The sequence below is a fragment of the Gossypium hirsutum genome, chromosome D11 (genome assembly GCF_007990345.1).
Source record: "Gossypium hirsutum isolate 1008001.06 chromosome D11, Gossypium_hirsutum_v2.1, whole genome shotgun sequence".
Taxonomy (NCBI): domain Eukaryota; kingdom Viridiplantae; phylum Streptophyta; class Magnoliopsida; order Malvales; family Malvaceae; genus Gossypium; species Gossypium hirsutum.
The window spans coordinates 68889342-68905403 of record NC_053447.1 but is presented as its reverse complement, the minus strand read 5'-3'; the positions used below and the strand labels follow the sequence as shown (position 1 = coordinate 68905403).

The window sequence follows — 16062 nt, the reverse complement described above, 5'->3', positions numbered from 1 at the left end:
TTCAAAATGCATGAGTATAAAACTTGTCATCGGGAATTCAATATGTTGTGTCCTAACGTATTGGATGTGACACGTTAATTTCTCGAGATAAAGATTTTTTTTAAAAAAATAAAATGATAAAGGAAATATTGAATGTTTGGGATTTTAGAAAATCGTGCCCTAAAGTATTGGGCCGCGATTTCTTCATAAATTTTAAACAATTAAATATTTTCTTAAGTTTTATTACACGAGTTTTTTTTGACCAACTCGTCTTCAAAAGAATAAAATATTGTGCCCTAACGCATTGGGTGTGATATTTTCCTTTTTCAAAATGAGAAAGTCTTAATAAATAATTTAATTTAATCAAGGATCATATTTATTAACTCTCGACATTAAGACACTAATTAATCAACTTGGTACCAAAGTTTGGGCATTACGAGGGTGCTAATCCTTCCTCGTACGTAACTGACTCCCGAACCTATTTTTCTAAAACTTGTAGACCAAAATCATTTTAGGTGATCCAATCACACCCCAATAAAAGATTGGTGGTGACTCCCAATTTTTGTTTTTTAAGTTGACAACTAAATTTTGTTTTTTTCCAAAAATAAAAAATGGTTTCGACAATGACCTGTGGAATGTTGTTCTAAATGATACAGGCACCACCCTTGAGAGCTAATCCTACTATAGCTCAAATAAGGCAGAATAATGAAGACTGTGCTAAGAAGTACAAGGCCATGCCATGCCTTCAAAATGAAGTCTCAGATGTTATCTTCATAAGGATAATGGCTTGTGACACACCAAATCAGGCTTGGGGTAAACTCAAGGAGGAGTTTCAGGGATCAGACAAGACTAGGCAGCAGCAACTGATCAACTTGAGGAGGGATTTTGAGAATCTGAGAATGAAAGACTCAGAAACCATCAAGCAGTATGCTGACAGGATTATGGTCATAGTCAACAACATTAGACTCCTTGGGGATGAGTTTAGTGACCAAAGGGTAGTTGAGAAAGTCATAACAACCTTGCCAAAGAAGTATGAATCAAAGATTTCTTCTTTGGAAGACTCAAGGGACCTATCAGCCATTCCTTTGACAGAGCTAATAAATGGTCTCTATACACATTTCAACCAAGAAGCAGAGAAAGCTCAAGCTCGAGCTCAAATTACAAAGACAAGAAGCCTTGGTCAGAGAAGAAAGAAAAAGGGAAGAATAAAGCTGCCAAGAAGAAGTTTCCACCTTGTGCTCACCGCAAGAAGACCACTTATCTTGAAAAATACTGCTGGTACAAGCCTGACATTCAGTGTAGAGGCTGCAAACAACTTGGCCACATTGAAAAATAGTGCAAAAACAAACCAAAAGCACAGCCACAGCACCAGAATCAAGCTCAGGCTGTTGAGGATGTTGAAGCACAGGAAGAACATGTCTTCATAGCCTCTTGTTTTGCAAGCTCGAGCAAGGTCAGCAAGATTAGGCTGATTGATAGTGGATGTACACACCATATGGCTTTAGATGAAAGCATGTTTAATGAGCTAGACACCTCCTTTGTGTCCAAAGTAAGAATTGGGATGGTGAGCTTCTCATGGTCAAAGGCAAGGGCAAGGCTATGATTGGTACCAATTCAGGTAATAAAACCATTTCTGAGGTTCTTTATATACCTGACATTGATCAAAATTTGCTAAGTGTTGGTCAGTTACTAGAGAAGGGCTACTCTCTCTTGTTTGAAGGAAAAACTTGTGTGATCAAAGATGCTACTGACCAGGTGTTAACAATAGTGCTATGCGAGACATAACCTTTATTGTGGATGTAAATCAGCTGCAAGCAAAGGCACATATAGCTCAAGCTGATGAAACAAGTTTATGGCACAGAAGGCTGGGGCATGTAAACTATAATTCACTAGCCTGTTGCAAAAATTGAATTTGGTTGAAGACATGTCCAAAATTGAACCAAAGAATGAAGTGTGTGAGGTTTATCAGCTTGGAAAGCAGACCAGACTGCCTTTTCCTGTCAACAAAGCATGAAGAGCCTAAGAGAAGCTTCAACTAGTCTATACAGATATCTGTGGACCTATGAAGACCACCTCCTTGAATGGCAGCAGGTATTTTTCTTTGTTCATTGATGATTGCACTAGGTTCTGTTAGGTAAGCTTCTTGAAACAAAATTCAGATGTTGCTTATTTTTTTTTGCAAATTCAAGGCTTTGGCTGAAAACCAAGCCAGTTGTAAGCTTGAATGCTTAAGGTCAGATAATGGAATTGAGTATGTGTCTCAGAGGTTCCAGAAGATAAGTGATGAAGCAGGGATTCAACACTAACTAACCACCATTTACACACCATAGTAGAATGGTGTTTGTGAAAGGAAAAATAGGACAGTCCTCGATATGGCCAGTTGTATTCTGTTTGAGGCCAACATGCCTAACAACTTTTGGGCTGAGGCTGTAAACACATCTGTTTACTTATTAAATAAACTGCCAACTAATGCAGTTAAGGGAAAAACACCTTTTGAAGCCTGGTTTGGATAGAAACTAATTGTCTCTCACTTGAAGGTGTTTGGTTGTTTGTGCTATGTACTGGTACCAGTAGAGAAGAGAACTAAGCTGGAAAGAAAGTCCATACCAGGAGTGTTTGTTGGCTATAGCAATGTGAAGAAGAGATATAGGATATTTGATCCATCTACTAAGAAGGTTATTGTGAGCAAAGATGTGAAGTTCAATGAAGGGAGCTACTGGAAATGGCATGGAACAGATGCAAGCTTGACTGAGCAAAATCAGCATGACCTCGATTTACAACATGCTGAAATTGAAAATGTAGCTGAAGATGATTATGATGATATGCTTGTCAGAGGCACTAGGACACTGGCAAACATCTATGAAAGGTGTGTTGTGACCATAGTTGAGCCTTCTTGCTATGATGAAGCTGCAAAAGAAAGTTGCTACCAAGAAGCTATGGAAGTTGAGCTGAGAATAATCCGTAAGAATGACACTTAAGAGCTGGTTGATAGGCCAAAAAATTGAAAGATCATTGGTGTCAAATAGGTTTTCAGGACAAAAAATAATGCAGATTGGCCACTGAACAAACACAAGGCCAGATTGGTTGTGAAAGGGTACAGTCAGCAGCAAGGAGTTGATTTCTTTGAAACTTTTGCACCTGTTGCGAGGTTGGATACCATTAGGTAGCTATTTCCTTTTGGCAGCTCAAAAATAATGAAAGTTGCATCAATTGGATGTCAAATCAGCTTTTTTGAATAGGTTTCTAAAAGAAGAAATCTTTATAGAGCAGCTTGAAGGATTCAAAGTTCCTGGAGAGGAACAAAAAGTCTACAAGCTTAAGAAGGCATTGTATGGCCTAAAACAGGCTCCAAGGGCCTGGTATGATCGAATAGATTCTTATTTGACAAGGCTCGGGTTCACAAAGAGCACTAGTAAGCCAACTTTTTATGTCAAGAAGGCTAGAGAGGAGACTTTGCTGATTGTGTCTCTGTATGTTGATGATTTGTTAGTCACTGGTTGCAAAAGTAAGCTAATTGAGACTTTTAAGAAGCAAATGCAAAGTGTGTTTGAGATGACTAATCTTGGCTTGATGACATACTTCCTTGGTATGGAAGCTAACCAAAGTGAGCTTGGCATTTTCATAAGCCAGAAAGCTTTTGCATTGAAAGTGTTGAGCAAGTATTGCATGACAAATTGCAAGGCTGCTGGTACTCCTGTGGCATTAGGAGAAAAGCTTTCAAGTTATGGTGAGCAAGATCGAGTGGATGAAAAGAGCTATAGAAGTCTGGTTGGTTGCCTACTCTACTTGACTGCAACAAGGCCAGACATTATGTATGCAGTTGGCCTTCTATCGAGATTCATGCACTGCTGTAATGTTGCATATTTTAAAGCTACAAAAAGGGTCCTAAGATATGTGAAAGGGACTTTAAGCTATGGAGTCAAGTTTGAAAGAGCAGAGGAGCTAAAACTGGTTGGATATTCAGATAGTAACTGGGCTAGCTCAGTTGATGACATGAAGAGCACATCGGCTATTTGTTCACTCTTGGTTCAGGAGTTTTTAGCTGGAGTTCTAAGAAACAACAGATAGTTGCTTAATCCACTGCTGAAATAGAATACATTGCAACTGCCTCTGCTATAAATCAAGCCATTTGGCTTAGAAAGCTTTTGATTGACTTGAATGCTGACCAAGTGGAAGCAACAGTGATCAAATTTGACAATCAATCAGCTATTGCCATTGCTAAAAATCTTATTTTTCATGGTAAGACCAAACATTTCAAGATTAAATATCATTTTGTGAGGGAGGCAGAAATGTCAAAGGAAGTGAACTTAGTTCATTGCTATTCGAAGGATCAACTTGCAAATATACTGACCAAACCATTAGCTGCTGAAAGATTTGAGTATTTGAAGAATGAAATGAGAGTTTTCTACTTTGTAGCCAATGAGGAGTGTTCAAAGGTGGCAACACAGCAACAGCATGCAAGAAGCCATGCAAGACAGCTTAAACATGCAAAGAACCAGGAACACGACTGAAGCATGCTAATGTCCATGGTGTAATTCGACTGCAGAGCCTTTGCACAGTTGACTTTTGTTAGCTTATGTTGTAATCATTTTTTGCTTTGTTCAGCTAAGGTTTAATTGTGTGCTTAGCTGATTTAGTAGTCATTTTAGGTTGTCATTATGTTGATGTAATAGTTTAGACACTTGCACAAGCAAGCTTTGTTTTCTATCTATGTAATTTGAACTATTTATATATGTAACCTTGGTACTTATTCAAGTAATAAAAAGAATGTTTACTCATAATCTCTTGCAATTGTTTTTTTGCTTTTGTTTTAATCTTTCAAACATAAACAAAGGCTTTGTTTTGTCTTTGTTGTTAATCAAAACTCAACAACTTTCTTGAAGTTCATGTTGTCGATGATAAATTTTGTTTTTCATATTTTGACAGTTCCGATGGAAAACAGGTTATGGTGGACAACCAATATCTTAAAGCTAACAATCCACTACTGGTAATGGATCATTTTCTTGCTTGATCTTTTCCTACATTAAATTGACTCAAAGAGCTGAAAATTCTTGCACTTCTTTTGTTTTTTTTTCTTCCATTGTAGTTAATCAACTTCTATGAGCAACTGTTGAAGTTTGGTCAGCATGTAACACCAGGAGCAGTCAAGAAGCAGGCTATGTAGACCGAGCCATAAAGGAGCTGCTGAAGCAAGTGCAGCTGTTGATCTTTTGTTCATTTTGTAACTTTAGTTTGATGAAATGTATTCTAGTTCATTTTAAACCATGTTAGGTTAATACTTGATGTAATTTGGTAGTGGTTGAGCTGTTAACTCAGCTTTATTTATGTGTACAAGCTTAATTTTTCAAGTTTCTATGTATTAGTGGTAGTAGGTGTTGATTAGGTGACCTCACACCATTTTTGACAAGCTTAGTGCTTGGTTTATGTATTGGCATTATGCCATTATTCATTTTGAATGAATTCAATCAAATTTCTTCCATATACTCTCTATTTTTCTTCCTTGCTTATTTTCTTCTTCGTTCTCAAATTCTGTTGTTTCTCCTGCAAGCATCGAGCCTTGCTGCTCAAGCCACAAGCTGAACTTGCTTGCATTTAATTCTTAACACCAACAACAACATCTTAAGTATAGCCCTCCATCTTGATCACCTAGGCATATTTAGTGTATTGATGAAGCTGAAGGCCTCCATATTCGTTTTGTTTGTGTATGCATTGTTGTAACTCTTTTACATTAGTCGCAGAAGATAGAGCAGGATAAGCAAGAGCTCTCATTTTCAAGTTCCAAGCACTTAAAATAGTTTGGTGATGGGATTAGGTTCTCATGCAAACATGTATTTGTTGCTTAAGATCTCATCTATATTTCATTTTCCCAACATTTTCTTCCACTAAGCTCAGTAATGCTGTTGATTCAATGTTTGCAATTTATAATGACGAAACCAGCTGGAGGTCCAGCGAGGAGAGATCAAACCTCAGGAATGGATGAGGTCTAAGTCTTGCACAATATGACTGATTTCCTATCTCTTGTATCTCACCACTGTGTCGAGACTTTGTTTAAGCATCTATTTTAGTTTTTTATTTTTAGATGCTAAAACACTTGAGCTTGAAAGAATTTTGCATGTGATTTTAGAATTTTTACAGTGGGTGGTAGTGGTGATCTATGTTTTTACTGTATTATCGTAACCTTTATTATCGCTTGGGGTAGGGAGTCAGAAGATTGTCTTATATTTAACGTTTATTGTTAGGGTTTTAACCGCAACAAAAGAAGAGAACAAGACAGAGAACAAAGAAGGAAGAAACAAAGAACAATTTACTTGTTCACAAACGTGCAGCAAGGAAGCAATCTGCTTTACACAACTGATATGTTTGCTCATTCAATATAAAAACACTACATTTATAATAAAAAAGACATCACAAAATACTCAACTAATTCCACTAATCAACATTGGGACTATTAAAACATTGCTTGTACAAATGAATAAGCTAACTTATCAGCTCAATCATCCCATCAAAACATCAACAACTAAGTTCATTTTCAACCAAACTTAATTACAGTACAACTAAAATAGAAAATATTGCTGCAACATGCACAATTGCTGTAGTATGCATACAAGCTGTATGCACTCAACAAAATCATCATAGTAGCATGCACTTTAACAAAAACATAACAGCAGCATGGTTGGCCATTTTCAACATTTATGTTCGATACATAAACACAACTTGATCACTTTTGTTGATTCCTCACTTGCATTATCCTTTGAGCCATGCTTCCATTGGTCTAGGGGACAAACATAAAAAAATACCAAGATTATTTTTGTTCCATTGAGATCATCTATATCACTTGTATATTATCTTACCTCAAATCGAGAAAATTTTGTTGATATCACAGAAAACACAACTGTTGAATCTATTGAATTTTTTAAAAGAAAAAAAATAACAAAAAACGAATCTATTTAATTTTTTAAAAGAAAAAAAATAAGAATATGTGTCTGAACATAAATATTTTATAAAAAAATATGAACTGAGAATAATGTTATTTCTACTTCAAGCCATCAAATTTAAATGATACTTTATTAGAAGGAATTAAATCTATTTAAGTACTATTAACGATTTATGATTAATCTTCTAAATATATAAAAATAGTTTTGATTGATTAAATTGAATACATAAGTTGGTGTTCAATAAAAATAAAATAATTTTTAACTCAGCTGAAATTATGATCAATCCTTATTAAATGATTCTCACTTTATTATTACTTACTTCTTCTTCATTTTTGTCTCACAATTTTGTTTCAAGTTGCTTCGTCTTTAACCTACAAATAAAATATAGATGTAAGTGATGGAAATAAAATTTTAATAAAAAAAAGTGAAACCAATTAAAATGTACACATTTCGGTTATGTAAAAAGGAATGAATTAAGTAGCTAAAAATTTTAAATGGTATAAAAAACAATGTTATCAACATTTGAGATATGTAGATGTTGAATATGAATATGAATATGAATATGAATAAAAATAAAAAATTTTAAAACGTTTTGGCATATAATGAAAGGATCATATCTCATATGCAAAACAAGTCTAGAATAATTGTTTAAATGGAATACAAGATGTGTAAAAAAAAAAAATTAATAGGACAAAGTTGGTTAAGTAGTTTACCACAGTTAATGCTTCTTTCTTGATTGGCCCTTTACAAAATTGAAAAAATTTTGCATCCGTTTTGGTTGCGGCTCTTCTTCCTCCGTTTCCTCAGAGATATTACGTTTTCGTTTCATGTGAGAAGTGCTACCTACTGATCCATGGTTTTGAGCAGAGTGTCGGTGGATGTGTTCAAAATTTGGAGAAGATTGAGTGGTATGGCACTGCAACTCTTTCATTTCTTCCAAATCTTTCTCATATACTATTCTAACACCACACTTCTTCACCTTAAAACAGCCGTAATTTGGTTCAAATTTGGAATTGAAACACAACTCAAGCTCATCGCCTGTTTCATCTAAGCAATCTGCTGTCCATATATTATTGGTTTCACAGTCGCCATATTCATCCTCCAAGGAAAATGGATATAATATATCACGCGGAAAATAACGAATAAAAAGGTGATCTTTCATTATGGGCTTGCGAAAGGTTCGACCTATCCACCGGAGTCTCCAATAAATTGGTCGAAAATTTCTACCTCGAAAAATAGATCCTTCACAGTAAAACTTCTTATTCCTTGAAGCATCATTATCGACAAAACTGCAGCAACAAGCAACTCCAATCCATTGACTATCTTTCCGAAGGTTGATAGGTAGGGGTATCTTAATTGAAGAGTCACTTTTTTGTTGGCTAAACCATTCTGGGATTTCACTTCCGGGCATCATAATATCAACGATGCCATTATCTAAACAATCTCTTGGATATCGAACCGCCTGCAAAATTAAACACAAGTCGTTTGGTAACTAAAACCATAAATTCTCAAGTATGAGATTTTCTAAGGGAGAAAAAATAGATTAATCGACCTTAATATGTTCTTTCAGCAGTGTTGATGCATTGATTTTCTCAGCCAATTTGAAGCAGTTAATGGCACTAATGTCATCACCACCCACTAAATTGCATACTTTTGATGGACTTGCAACTATTTCAAGGGAAGAACAATCATCTATTATCACACGTCTTATACTTGTTGGTAGCTCAGGCAACGATTTAAGCATCTTGCAACCTGACAATTTAAGCAATTTGAGCCTGGAAAGTTGAGTAAGAGCCAAAGGAATGGTGATGAAATTCTTACCACTAAGATTAAGACGTATCAAAGAGGATAGACCAGAAAGATCACTACGAATATCTGCTTCACCAAGAGTGCACACGTTGCAATTTGACAAGCCAAGAAAAAGAAGCTTTGTGAGTCGAGTAAGAGATGCAGGTATGCTGATGAAATTGTTACCACTAAGATCAAGTATTTCCAAACAGGATAGACCAGAAATATCAGGTGGAATATCTCCTTCACAAAGATTGCAGTCCCTTAGTTTTAGCTCTGTTAAAGAACTCAAACCTGACAACAAAGGCAACATCCGAGCCATGGGATTCGTCCTTCTTCCTTGGATTACCTTGAAAAGAGAAGGCAAATTTGGTAGTAACTTATATGATGGTCCCTTGCGCCCATAGAAAGACAGAATTTTAAGATTTTTAAATTGAAAAATGAAGGATGGTGGTTCTGTTATGGCTGTTTCACTCAAGTCGAGCTCTTCCAAAAACTTTGCTTGCTGCAAATTCTCCGATAAATTTTCCACTCTATAACAACCGGAAAGATCTAGTGTTTTTAGGCGTTCCATTTTCCCATCAATATCCGGAAACCTTACAAGATTTGAGCAACCCGAAAGAATTAATGTTTCAAGAGATTCCATTCCAATTTTGGTTGGAAGAGTCCTAAGACTTTTGCAATCTCTTAAATTCAAAAGTTTAAGGCTCTTAAGCACCCCGATTGATGAATGAACATCCACTAATTTGGTACAACCTTCCAAAATCAAAACCTCAAGATTTGATGCTGTTGTGAAGTCTGGTGTCTTGATCAGGTTTTGAGACCCTCTAAGGTTCATTATTTTCAAGTTAAACAAGGGCTGTTGAAGACCACAATAAATTAGAAACAAATGAGAAAACATAACAATGCTCATTTTTGTTTTTTTGTTTTACCTTAATCAAAGTTTAATAATTTATATTAAAATAAGCTAAAACACAAGGATAAGATAAAATTAATTCTTACTCTATTTCCCTTCCATAGTTGTTGAATGTGACCATATGGTAAAAGAAGTGCGACAAGGTTGTCCGGTTGAAAGCTTGAAGGCAAGTATCTTAAAGGGTATCTTGTCCAATCTAAAAGTCGTAGTTCATTAGAAAGATACTTGAGATCATCACAATTTGAAAGGCAAAGCACTTTGAGCAATCTCAGTTTTTTCATCTTCAAGAAGGTATCTACACTCAAATTGAGCATCTTGTTTGATTCCCTAATATCCATGAGCAAAACAAAAATGAACTCAAAATATACAAAAACATTCAATATCTAAAAGAAATGTTGCATCGATATTGTTTTTTACGTACACGTATCCAATACTTATATCTAATGCACATTCGTATATGGGTATTAAGATATGATCCTTTAAGAACCTTTTAAATACATGAAAAAAAATAATTTTTAATTTTTTTTGAATATTCCCATATTACAGAGATACTTGTATCTAACAATCACATCCGATGTTAAATTACCTAATCCTAAAAAATTGAATTAATATGTTGATTTATATTTGGTTCACAAACAATGCATAATTTACAAGTTAATGAACCAAAAAATGACACATAATTAAAAATGAAACCATTTTCCTTAGAAAAAATTTGACGACCAGTTATAATCTAATTCGACTTTTAGTACATTAAATATATACCATTAATATTTCAAAAATACATACATTTCTCTTTTGATTCTTTTGAAAAAGTAAATATGTTGCTAGATAAATTTTATAATTAAACATTGAAATATTGAATGTCAAAAGTTTTGTTATAGTTTTTTTATCATATTTAAAAATAATAATTATTTATATTACACATAGATATAAGTTTATGTGTGTCTTCTTACCTTTTATTATCGATGATTATGCCTTCAATCATTTCTGTAACCTAAAAAAATCAAGAACAAACAATAAGAAAATAAAATAAATGGTGAATAATGTAGGATAGAAAAGAAATAGTATGTAACTTTTGTTGAATGACTTACAGTGTTTTTTGTTAGGACATGATGGACGTCCTTTTCCTCCCACAATCTGCAACGTTTCCCAGGTTCATCAACACATTTTTCTTTAACAATTGTTCTTCCCATTTCTTGCAACAAGTCATGCATCCACAAATATTGGTTATAGACTTTTACGAGAGATTTTTTAATGAGAACATCAATTCCGATATCAGGAAAAAACTCACAACCATCTAATACTTTGATTACAAAATCTTTCTTCTCCCCATTGAAGAAGCATGCTATATCTAAAAATATATTCTTCTCTCTTTCTTCCAGTCCATCAAAACTGATTCGAAGTTTATCGAGAATTTCTTTATAAGAATCTCTTTTAAGTCTTTCAATCGCACTTCTCCATTGAGCCGCATCTCTACTGCACAAAAAGGAACCCAAAACTTCAAGAGCTAAAGGGAGTCCACCAGCATAATTTACAACATGTTTAGAAAGCTCAATGAAATCAGCTTTCTGCACTGTATCACTATGAAAAGCTTTCAGACTAAAAAGTTGAAGCGCATCTTTGGGATTCAATATTGTGGGCTCATACATATCATCAACTGGCCAAGATCGAAGCAAATGTTCTTCTCTTGTTGTTACAACGATTCTACTTCCTAATCCGAACCAATCGTGCCTTCCAACCAAGCATTTTAAGTGTTGTATGTTATCAACATTATCAAGAACAACAAGAACCTTTTTGTGAGACAACCTATGGCCAATTATGTCACTCCCTTCATGAACATCAAAAAAGTTGAAGCATTCACCATGAAAGATCTGTGAAAGAAGTTGTTTCTGTAAAGAAACTAGTCCGCATTTGTCTGAAACTTCTCGAATATCAGCAATAAAGCTTTTACCTTCAAAATGAGATGACATTTGAGTGTAAGCAACTCTTGCGAGTGTCGTTTTACCGATACCACCCATTCCGCAAATTCCTATAACGCGGACATCATCTTCCCCAATGTTTATTTTCAAATATAAATCCTCCAAGCGTTCACTAATTCCAACCAAGTCGCTATGAGTAGCTGGATATGTCTGACATAGTTTTGCTGATATCTTCTTGACAATGTCTTTAATAAATTCTGATTCATGCCTAAAAAAAAAGAGAGGAAAATTTAATGTTTTGAATAAAATTTTGTTGATATGTTTCAAATAAACTTTCTTTTTCAATGAATCATCAAACACAATATAGTTTGGAAGCAAACAAGAACCAAGAATACGAAAGCAAGATCTGTTGAGGAGCCAGAATACAAAGTTTGCTCTTTTATTGAAATATGGCACTTTTCAATTAAACACATAGGATTAGAAAGAAAAAAAAGATATACATATATATGCAAAAAACTAGAAAATAAAGAAGGAAAAAAAGAAATATTACCTGTTATTTAAATGCCATCCCTTGATTGCAGCCACTTGAATTAAAGCTTTTCGCCATCTTTGGATCTTCTCACTATCTTCTTTGTATCTCTCTTTATGTCTGGCAAAGGCTTCTTCCACTTTCTCTTTTTGTTTTCTTAAATCAGATGGACAAACATGGTAAAAAATTGGAAACACTTTATGGCCGTCGTTGTTATGTTGTTTAACAATCTCAGCAAGCTCCTCCAAGCACCAACTTGAAAAGGCATAAGTTTGTGAGAAAACGATTACCGAGCACCATGATTGCTGAATTGCTTTAAAGAGTTCAGGTGCGATCTCTTCGCCGGCCTCCAGCTTTGGGTCATCTCTGAAAGTGACGATCCCACTCCTACTTAGAGCATCATAGAGATGATCGGTAAAGTTGTTGCGGGTATCTTCACCTCTGAAACTCAAGAAAACATCGTATTTTTTTCTAGAAATGGAGGAAGAAGTTGAAGGTAACGACAACATGAGGATGTATGAAAGGAGAAGGATATTTCAATCTGGTGTTCAAAATCAGAAAATAATGAATATATGAGGAAAAACATATCAAAAATAGAAGAGGGCCGGGTGATATGTTCTTTCCATGAAGGTGAGTTGAAAATGTTGGACGGTTTGCATTTTATGTACTTAACAATGAAAGATAACAATTAAAAACATTACTTTTCGAAATGAAAGGGACTAGGTGTGGACATTCGGGGTTATAGATGTTTCCGGAAAGACTCCAAGAAGGTGAGAGTAGACAAAATGAAAGGGAGTAGGTGTGGAAATTCGGGGTTATATATGCAATATTTTTACACATATAAAGCCAATTATTATTAAGTATATGAACAATTATTATTAAGTAATAAGCATAGTATATAGTTTTTCCATTTCCTTGATCTTAAAACCAATTTTGAGGCATTAATGAACATTAAACTTGTCCCTTTTAATGATATAAGCATCACCTAATGTACAATCCTTGTCAAATCTCTTTCATATATTTTCATATATTTTCATATATTTTCAATATAGTATTGTATATGAGCATGAAGGAGAGAAATAGATCCAATTTCCCTAAGCAATTTCTCTATACATTTCCTTTGTTTCCAAATGAAAGCGGGCACGTGGGGAAATTGGGGGATAATAGATGTTATCTCCAGGAAGAATCCAAGAAATTAAGAGTCCACAAAATGGAGCCTACAATAATTGTAAGTAATAATTCAAGTGTTTTACATTATAATTATTAAGTATTAAGTAATTGTGTTTTACATGCTTAACTAGTTTCTTATGTAACATACATCTAATTATTTTGTGATAAATTCGATTTTAATTGTTGAGCTTAAAATTCCAAGAATTCACTAACTTGTTAAATGCTTCGAATTAATGTTCGTGTTGGAGTTTTATGTTGAAAAAAATATGAAATCATAAGCTTACTAATTTGATATAATTTTAAGTTGATTGGACTAAGCTAAATTTGATTTGGCCAATTTTTCTGTTTTTTTAGTACATTTTGGACTTTTCACTCTTTTAGGGTTTTTCATTTTTATTTTTATGTATAAAACATTTTACCATATGCTTTTTACAAAAAAAAAAAATACAAGAAGAATAGAAAAAAAAAATCAAAAGTTAAAATTTTGAATAAAAGTCCCCAAATTTTTATTAACTTTACAAACAGATCCTAATGTGTTTCTAGTAGCTTGGGACTGGTGGTAGCCACTCAATGGCCACCCATCTGCACCAGTCCACCTGCCTCAGCCCCTACAGGTATCTTCCGCAGCACAAAATGCCAATTCCTTTTGTTGCACTGCAAGCACACACAACATGCTCCACTGATTTCTGTTATAAAATCAGTGTACAAAATTCAGGCCGGGTAGGTTAGCAATTCTGTGTTTGGAGGCAACAATAGCAGAAAATTTCATCTCTGAGCTAACCCAGGCGCCTTTTCACCATTCTCTCTCTATCACTCGAGGCTCCCATCTTCACCACCAACATCACCAATACACCCGGGCTTCATCACTCTCATCTTCCATTACCGACCACCATCCCAAACAGCTCCCCTCACCTTCGAACCTTCCAAAACAACAACCTCATTGCCCTCAAGCACGTAGGTGTGTGGAAATTGGGGGATGATAAATTTTTTAAAAATAGAAAAATCATAAACATAAAGAAGAATTTTAAATGGTCTAAAAATACTATGTTATCAACATTTGGGATATGCATAGAATATGAGCTCATGCTGAAAATGAGTATAAATAAAAAAAATTTAAATTTTTTTTATATATAATAAGGATTATATCTCAGAAGCAAATAAGTTTACATAGATGTGTAAAAAAAAAACTAAAATAGGACAAAGTTGGCCCATTATAAAATTAAATTTTTTTTGTATCCGACAATGCAATAAACAAACATTAAATAAAAGCACGATAATCCAAACACCCACGCAGACTTTCCTTTTCCCTAAACATCTGAAAAAGCGAAACCCTTCAGATGCCTTCTTTGTTTCGTTGATAACCACCAAGATGTCTGCTCTAGATCTTTCCGATGCAACTGGAAGCCACCATATTTATCCTTCAAGGAAAACGGATATAATTTATCACGCGACCAATAACGAAGAAAAATGTGATCTTTCATTATGGGCTTGTTGAATCGTTTACCCACCAAATAGCCTCTCCTCTCAATCTGTCGACGATTTCTACCATACATTAACGCTCCACAGTCGATAAAGCCCGCATTCCTTGAAGCATCATTTTTGACAAAAATGCAGCAACAAGCAACTCCAATCCATTCACTATCCTCTTGAAGGTTGATAGGTAAGGGAATCTTAATAAAGAAGTCGCCTTTTTGTTGGCTAAACCATTCTGGGAATTCACTTCCTGGCATGATAATATCAAACATTTTTCTTGAATTTGCAAATGGCTGCAAAATAAAACACAATTCGTTTGGTAACTAAAACCATAAATTCTCAAGTATGAGATTTTGTAAGGCAGAAAAAGAGAGATTAATCGACCTTAAGATGTTTTCTCAGCAGTGTTAATACATTGATATTCTCAGCCAATTTGAAGCAGTTAAAGGCTTTAATAGCAGCCTAATCCACTAAATTGCATATTTTTGATGGACTTGCAACTACTTCAAGTGAAGAACAACCATCTAGCCACACATCTTCTATACTTGTTGGTAGCTCAGGCAACGAGTTAAGCTTCATGCAATTTGATAATGCAAGCAATTTAAGCTTGGAAAGTTGAGTCAGAGCCAAAGGAACGGTGATGAAATTGTTACCGTTAAGAAAAAGCCGTTTCAAAGAGGATAGACCATGAATATCTGCTTCATCAAGAGTGCAGATGTTGCAATTTGACAATATAAGCTCTTCAAGCTTGGAGAGTCGAGTAAAAGATGCAGGTATGCTGATGAAATTGTTACCACTAAGATTAAGTTCTTCCAAAGAGGATAGACCAGAAATATCAGGTGGAATATCTCCTTCACAAAGATTGCAGTCCATTAATTTTAGCCTTCTTAATGAACTCAAACCTGACAATGAAGGTAACATCGGAGCGATGGAATTTGTCCTTCCTCTTTTGAATCCATTGAAAGACAGAACTTTAAGATTTTTAAATTGAAACATGAAGGATGGTAGTTCTGTTATGGCTGTTTCAAGTCGAGCTCTTTCAAAAACTTTGCATGCTGCTAATTCTCCGATAAATTTTCAACTCTAAGACAACCGGAAAGATCTAGAGTTTTTAGACGTTCCATTTTCCCATCAATCTCCGGAAACCTTACAAGACTTGAGCAACTCGAAAGAATTAATATTTCAAGAGATTCCATTATGATCGAAAGAAATTGGATATTGAAATATAATCCTTCAGCAGCTTTTTAAATACATGAACATCAAAAAAGAACAACTAGACATAATCATGTCAAAAACGTTTTCACAATTTACTTTAAATTACATAAACCTAAATTTACTAAAATTAATATTTTA

At 34.6% G+C, this 16062-nt stretch overlaps 1 protein-coding gene across 3 annotated transcripts; it reads right to left on the bottom strand.

Annotated features, from left to right (window-relative positions):
* Positions 1-6300: 6300 nt before the first annotated feature.
* LOC107963211 (TMV resistance protein N) lies at positions 6301-12699 on the bottom strand. Of its 3 annotated transcripts, XM_041105041.1 has the most exons (9): positions 12088-12699; positions 10710-11805; positions 10572-10612; positions 9705-9945; positions 8736-9561; positions 8467-8666; positions 7628-8376; positions 7234-7285; positions 6301-6751 (listed from the first exon to the last, which is right to left on the bottom strand). In XM_041105041.1, the coding sequence occupies exons 1-7, from the start codon at positions 12573-12575 to the stop codon at positions 7633-7635; spliced, it is 3636 nt and encodes a 1211-aa protein (XP_040960975.1). In that variant the 5' UTR covers positions 12576-12699; the 3' UTR covers positions 6301-6751; positions 7234-7285; positions 7628-7632. The 3 variants fall into 3 exon arrangements, with proteins under 3 accessions (XP_040960975.1, XP_040960973.1, XP_040960974.1); XM_041105039.1 differs by having other exon boundaries at positions 8467-9561; XM_041105040.1 differs by lacking the exons at positions 6301-6751; positions 7234-7285 and having other exon boundaries at positions 7528-8376; positions 8467-9561.
* Positions 12700-16062: the final 3363 nt, after the last annotated feature.